Source organism: Cryptotermes secundus, unplaced genomic scaffold (assembly GCF_002891405.2).
Source record: "Cryptotermes secundus unplaced genomic scaffold, Csec_1.0 scaffold649, whole genome shotgun sequence".
NCBI classification, from domain to species: domain Eukaryota; kingdom Metazoa; phylum Arthropoda; class Insecta; order Blattodea; family Kalotermitidae; genus Cryptotermes; species Cryptotermes secundus.
This window is the reverse complement of record NW_019738882.1, coordinates 545,361-553,288: the sequence shown is the minus strand read 5'-3', so window position 1 is coordinate 553,288 and position 7,928 is coordinate 545,361. Positions and strand designations below refer to the sequence as shown.

Below are 7,928 nucleotides of genomic sequence, written 5' to 3'. Positions count from 1 at the left end.
GTGCAATGAATCCCCACGGCTGTTAATCTCAGTTTTTTCTAGACCGGAGCAACTATTTCCTTGAAATAGCTCCTCAATTATCCTCACGAGGCTGAGTGGACCATGCTCCAGACTCACTACTTCTCAGAAAATCTGGTAGCGCCGGGAATCGAACCCGAGGTCTCTGGATCTGTAGGCAGGAACTCTGGCCACTAGACCATAGAGGCGGTCAGTTTGTCATGAACATTACCTTAATTTCTCATTTCTGTTGCATGCTTTGGCTTATTTTCAAGTGATACATTTGTCATCCTTTTATTAAGATTTAGTTATAAATTCTGGTGACCAGATATGAACATGTCTTCCATGTCTCTTTCTGGACCAACTGCCTCACTAGCTAAAATACTGGTTCTCTGTCCTTTTGAGCACACGTTTTTACCTAATCAATTATCATCAGCATAGATCAGTAGCTGGTGCACATGGTAGCATAGTTGGTTAAGGCACTACACTACAAGCCAGAAGGTCACGGGTTTGAGTCCCAATGAGGCAGATTCTTTTCCTTTGACCTAATCCTTCCAGCCACACTATGGGCCTGAGGTTGATTCAGCTTTTAACAGAAATGGGTAAGAGGAATCTTCCTAGGGGGTAAAGGGTGACCAGTGCATAAGGCTCATAATCTTACTGCATTCTGTGAGTCGACTGTCTAAAGAGAATGTGAGATCCTCAATGTCTCACAACCCTATGGGCCTTCAAGGCCTGTTACAGGGATAGATTTACCTTTTACCTTTTATAGATCAGTAGCTGGCCGCGCCATAGCTCAAGCGGTTAGTCACTGGCTTCCCACTGCGGCAGCCCAGGTTCGATCCCGGGTCTCGTCAAGTGGGATTTGTGGTGGACAAAGTGGCGCTGGGGCAGGTTTTCTCCGAGTACTTCGGTTTCCCCTGCCAATCTTCATTCCACCAATTACTCCACAATCACCCTCACCTATCATCTGTGGCTGGTACTATAGGCCAGAAGTGGCCACAGTACAAGGGACTTAGTACCACCCTACTAGGAATAAAAAAAATAATAACAGATCAGTAGCTATCCAGTATTTTCCATTAATCCAGTGCTTCCTACATCTTGCACTTTCCTAACTGCATATCCTAAAGTATATCCAAAAACCTTTTTTTTTTTACTTTGTCATTATCCTCACAGAAAATGTATCAGGTGTCTAACTAGACTTCTGGGCATACCAGGTTTGATAAGAATGTATAACACTTCTCTTATAAGTCTTAAGCCTTTTTATAGCCTGCAGGGAGATGATATACTGTCCTGTTGTATTTCCATTCTTTCTCTGGCATCTGACAGATGCAGAGGCAATATATGCATCATGGAACTGGGGTAGCTCAGATGGTATAGTGGTGGGCTATGGGTGGCAGAGGAATAAAAGTTCTATTTCCAGTACAGGCAAGATATCTTCCTCTTCTCCAGAGGGCTAGATCTGACACTGGGTCCCACTCAGCCTCCTATTCACTGAGTACTGAGGAATCTTCCTCGGGTAAAGAAGCCAGGGCAAGAGGCCACCCATTCACCTTCATCCAGTGATGAGGTTAAGAGCATGGAGCCATAACTCCATGTCCTTATCCATCTAAGCATGCTGTTTAATTAATTAAGTACATGGTCAACTTTACCTTTATATTATATATATGCCAATATAAAAATAGAAGAGGTCTTGAGAAAGTGACAGTTCACATACAAATATCAATCATTAGGTGCAAGTACAATATTACATACAACACACGCAGACTGGCCACAATGTATTCACCATGTTACAAACATAAAATATACAACAGATATTGTGACACGACAGCTAAAAGCCAGAATAGTGGAGTCAGATCGGAACTTGATTTCCTACGTAATGAGTATTAACAGAACATGTTCCTGTGACAACAGGTTAACACTGGATTATTATACATGCACTTCCATGAAAACACTTGAATAGGCATATAGGTTACTGCAAAACTGGAGGTGTTTCCATGGTAATGCATGCTTAGGCAGACAGTTACTGCAGGTATGGATGAAATGTGGCCCATTGTGCTATATCCAGAATAATATCTTCATACACACAAGATTTTAAATCTAGCATGAAGCTACATTTTCAGATGCGGTTCATTTTAAACATAACTTTATTATGACACTCACTGGTGTGCGTATGTAGGCATGTGGGTCAGGAAACTGTGGAAGATTTATTGGAATGTGTGGGGGATGCGGCTGCTTTACACCGGCCTGCAAGATGCTCAGCTGTTTAGGTTGAGTTGATGGCACCGGAGCAGACAACATTGTCCGTCCTGGTCTTCTGGCATGCATTTCAATGCCATCCAAAGGCAGGCCCATATTCACTAATGCTACAATCACATCTCCTATTACTGGCTCAGTACGTCCCGACAACTCGCAGTATGATTGAGCACTTATTCCCACCTGGCATATTACTGCAACCACACATTAAAAGCAAGTATGTAAGATCACAAGTACTATCACTCCATTACTGCAAGAAAAATGTATTAAACTTGTGGTCTACAATCAATGAACCAAATACATAGAGCACTCTAATATCCAGGTTACTGGCATGGAGAAAAGAAAAAATAGTGGATAACATGAATTATTTTTATTTGAAAATATTTCTTAAAACCCAACACACAATAAAAATTTAAGAAGTGCCTGGATGATTCATAATAAAATACAGAGGGGTCCAAAAAAATGTACTCACTTTTTGATAGTCAATATCTTTGGAACAAAATGACATGCAGCTACAATTCTTGTGCGTAGACAGAGAGAGAGAGAGTCATTGTATGTGTTTGAAGTGACCACCATCAGCAGCTAAACAGCTTCAATGCCGCTGAACTGCTGAGCGAACTACGGCTGTCAGTGTATCTGGCGTGATGGCTGCACACGACGCTTCAATGGTTTCTCATAGCGCGTTCAGTGTAGCTTGCTTTTGTCAATAAACTTCATCCTTCAGGGTTCCCCAAAGGTAGAAGTCGAGAGGTGTTAGGTCTGGAGACCGTGGTGGGTACTCAATAGCACCTCTTCGACCTATCCATCGTCTAGGTAGAGTGTCATCCAAGTACGCCCTGACATCTTGATGGTAGTGAGGTGGAGCACCATCTTGTTGTAGGTAAAATCTCTCATCTCCAAACAGCTCTAGAATGGCACGGAAAATTGTTGTCTGAAGCATATCGAGATACACCTGACCAGTTACAGTACCTTCAAAGAAGAAAGGACCAATCAAACCGCATGATGACAGACCACACCACACATTAACACCTGGTAGATTCACTTCCTTGTTCATCATGTTGGTGGCTGAGTTCCAAACTCATTCTGCCATTGTCATTGTACCTCTTTAATGTTTTCGTTCTTCCAGTACCACTTAAAAACAGCCTTACAATGCTCAAAGAACAACCTATCAGCCACTGCTGCTGCTGTCTACTGCTCATACTGTGCATGTTGCACGACACTCACGTGACTCATGTGACCTTCACCATCTGTTGAGAAAACATTACACTACACTACCATGCAAGAATTGTAACTACATGTCATTTTGTTCCAAAGATATTGACTATCAAAGAGTGAGTACGTTTCTTTGGACCCCCTGCATTAATCTCACCGATTCAGTGCTTCAATTTACATTTATTAATCTACACATAAGTATGAGGGTGAGTCAGTAAGTAAGTTACAAATGGATATGGAACTTAAACAAATAAGAGTACTGATTTGAAAAATGCTTTTATTTCTCATCATATTCTCCCTGTACACTGAGGCACACGTCCCATTGTTTCACAAGCCCCTGAAAACCAGCAGCATAAAATTCTTTGGGCTACTGTCGGAACCAGGCGGTGACTTCCCTTTCTACAGCTTCGTCATCGGGAAAATGTTCAGCAGAAAGATGATGTTTAAGAGGGCTGAACAAATGGAAGTTGCTTGGAGCAAGATTGGGGCTATATGGAGGATGCTCAAGGACTTCCCACTTGAAATTTCACAGCGTTTTGTTTGTCTTGTTGGCAGTATGGTGACATGCGTTGTCATGCAAGAGCAACACACCTTTGGTAAGGAGTCCTGGTCGCTTCCATTGAATGGCCTTACGAAGTTTCCTGAGGATGTTACAGTAGGAGTCAGCATTTACGGTTTCTCCTTGAAGCTGGAATGCAGTGAGTATGCCTTTGTGATCCCAGAGGACTGTGAGTATCACTGTCCTGGAGGATGGTGTCACCTTAAACTTTTTTTTGGCAACCGAAGCAGGATGTTTCCACTGCACTGATGCACACTTTGTCTTTGGCTGGTAATGGTGAACCCAACACTCATTACCTGTGACAATTTGGGCTAGCATATCGTGTCCTTCATCATGGTAGTGATTGAGATGCTGTAATGCCAGACTCATTCTTTGCATTTTGTGTTGTGGGGTCAGCATGCACGTCACCCATCGTGCACAGACTTTGTGAAAATCTAACCTGTCATGCATTATGAGGTAGGCCAGGCCGTGTGAACAACCAATAGCAGTGACTATAGTGTCTGGCTATAGTGTCTATAGTTACCCTTCCGTCTGCTCGGATTGTTTTCAACCCGTTGCACATTCGCCTCTGTGGCAATCTCCATTGGCCGGCCGACGCGGTGTTCGTCTTCAATAGGTGTCTGCCCTACAGAGAACTTCTGCACCAAATTGTAAACAGCCTCATGTGACAGGCACTTCTCACCATAGACAGGAAGCATTTCTTTATGAATATTCTTTCATTCCATACCTTTTGTCCACAGAAATCGCTGCTCAAGGGTTGTACACTCACTCAGAGGCACTGCCATCTTGCAACTGCTGTTTTGCTTTTGTAAACATCGATTGTCTTGTCTCGAATGTCATCAACTGCCACCGGACTAATGCTGCCATCTAGTGGCGATAGCCTAAAGTTCCTCATTCAAACATGTAGTACCCCACATCAATTTGTAACTTACTTATTGACTCACCTAAGTATTACTGCACTTAAATTCAGACTTTCACAGATATTTATTTCACAAGAATAATTAGTTTTTGGAAGAGATGATTCTCACAGGTATAACAACTATCTGATATATCATGACATAAATACTGGTGCACTAGCTCAGCAACCTGGATGTGCAGAATTTTAAGCATATATTAAACAGAATCAGCTAATTCCCCTAACTGATTTCACCATATACCAGATCAGACATGAAGCACTGTCTATGGAAAGATGTTCTGAAACTGCATCAACTGGTTGCATCTGTCACTCAGACCAGAAAAGGTAGTGAAACATAAGACTGAAGCAGTGGTGGACTAATGATTATCACTTTAGACTTGGTTTGTTTGTCATTATGGTTCATGTGACTCAAGATACAGCAGTTTTCTCTTTCATCCCACTCTTCAGCCTTGCTATCACAGTACTCTGCACATGACTTCCTGTTTTTCCCTGAATTTGAGCATCACAAATACAAAACACACTGATTCCATATCATCCGCACTTACAGAAATTGCATACTGTCGGTTACTTAAAAACCCCATAATTTGATTTTTATCGTTTTGTAGGGCTTACATATTTCCCAACCATAAAAAGACCCTCCATTTTAATACATTAGTGGTGCCCATACAAACAAGTACAATTACAGTTTATATATTATTGGTTATAAAACATAGTGATTTGTACATATACAATTTTTAGAAAAAAACCAATGGTATCCAAGTAACTGTCACCTTGGCATTAATGTATCTTACATGAAATACAGTGACATTCTATCAATTTTCACATGTGACGCCACGTTCATTTTTACTTTGTGCTGCACTATGTCCCCGGGGTTGACTCAGCCTCTTAACAGAAATGAGTACCAGGAATTACTTAAATTATTTTCCTGGGGAGTAAAGCGCGGCCAGAGCATAAGGCTGACAACCTTACAGCCATCTTTGAGCCGATTGTCTAGATAATGTAGGACCCTTGACATCTCATAACCCTATGGGTCTACATGGCCTGTTACAGGGATACCTTTATTTATTTACTTACTCTGTAGGATTAAAAGATTTAATATATGTGACATAAACTTCAGTAACTTGTTGGGTCAATGTCTGATGGTCGCAATTTTATATCTATCTAGAAAACCTACTCTTACATGACAAACATGTGATGGTAATCTGTCTAACAGGGCAAACTGTTATAATCGTTACATATACATATCAAGTAACAACAAAGTGGAAAATAATAGGAACACAGACTAAGTCTGAGGCTCAGCAGGCAGTACTTTGCGTTCGATTCCCGGCAGAGACCAGCAACGCCTATCTTCTCCACAGCATCTGGATTAGCTCTGCAGCCCACACAATACATACTGGGGTCTCTTTTTCGTAGGTAAACAGCAGCCACTGCGTGAAACTGAATACTCACCTCCAGCTAGTGTTGAGGTAAACAATGTTGGTCATACCTTCACTCCCCCCAAACACCTTCGTGTAATAGTTATGCGCACAGGCTTTAACGTCATGTAACAAAAAGGTGAAGAAATAAACTTACTGCTTTGGGCCATTTCAATTAAAGTCTCGCAGGCCATTTTTTCGGCACAATCGAAACCGAGTTCATTTAACAATCCTGCCACTGCCACTTGCAACGGTCGTCGCCTCAAGTTCGAACTAAGACCATCCATTATATAATCATAACCTCTAAGTCCTCTAACTACAACACATAAATACACAATCTCAGTATTTCCAATATATAAATATACACGTGGCCATACAAAGTTTGGTATTATGACTTCTACTTCTACTTAACGGCTAAATGTCCGCAATATTCGAATCTAGATTTCTCATTTTTCTTAGCAAGCCCACGACCATCCATGACTTTCACAAACACCCTACCTATTGATGACCGTTGATGACATCCACCAAAGAGTACCAGAGCGCACGAGAGCCACGAGAGCACGAGAGCATCCACAGCCTGTGCCGCCTGTGCCCAGAGGGCCCAGAGCGAACGGGAGGTAAGTCCACGGTCAGCAACGTCAGCAAGGTAATGGCAGATGACGTAAATGTCATCGTGTTGGCAACCAGACGCGAGACACCAAAGTTACAATCGATATAACATTTTCGTCTTCTGTTGGTTTTAGAAAAGCTGACGTACGATAAGTTAAGTTCCTGGCCTTCCTGGCTGCACAAAAAAATATTTATAGAAGCCTAAAATGCATTCACGAAAAATAAGTCAATTGAAAGCACACAAACAATCTACTGTGGGGAAAATACTTTTTTTTTTGTGATTTGACTGAAGCACGTGATGTTATAATCCACGATATTTTACTTGCCAATTTAAATTCATATGGCTTTTGAGGCACTATGAACCTGTAGTTTGAATCATATATCGCACATTGAAAGCAAGTTATTGAAATGAACTATAATGGCAATAAATGCACACATGAAGGAGAAATGGTCCAGCATTAAGCGACATTAAACACACTGTGCCACAGGGTTCGATTCTAGGGCAGATAATATTTCTATTGCACATACACTATGTCAATAAATATCAAAGAGACAAACATTTTAGTAAGTGCGGAAAATGGACAGATGCTCCAGCAGAAAATAAATAGGGATACAAATGGTTTGCACTTTTGGTTTTGTACAAATTGGGAAACAGCAGTGTCATTCTGTACTAGGCATGAAAGAGATTCAGTGAAACCTCAAGCCAAATTTGGCACTATTGCCTACAAATCATAAACAACATTCTTAAGCACACACATTAGTGAATATATGGAATGGGCTGCACATGTAAGGTTACTAAGCTCAAAACCCAGTAAATTTTGTTACGTAATTAAATCTCTTAAGAATGTAACGAACCTACAAGTTATGTTTATTTGAAGATTATTTAATTTTCTGGAGTAGTAACTCAAAAAGTATCTTCAAATTACACAATAGGGTTATACAAATAATCAGTGATGTGAAGAGA

General features: G+C 41.1%; 1 protein-coding gene across 1 annotated transcript in view; it reads right to left on the bottom strand.

Moving 5' to 3' along the window:
* The window catches only part of LOC111871235 (transcription initiation factor TFIID subunit 8), a gene marked incomplete at its 5' end in the record, with an annotated part of 12,100 nt that extends 5,045 nt beyond the window's left edge, over positions 1-7,055 (bottom strand). The window contains 2 exons of the mRNA XM_023864198.2: positions 2,161-2,447; positions 6,854-7,055. Coding sequence (XP_023719966.1) covers positions 2,161-2,447; positions 6,854-7,055 — 489 coding nt within the window. The remainder of the gene's footprint in view (positions 1-2,160; positions 2,448-6,853) is intronic.
* Between the last annotated feature and the right edge of the window lie 873 nt (positions 7,056-7,928).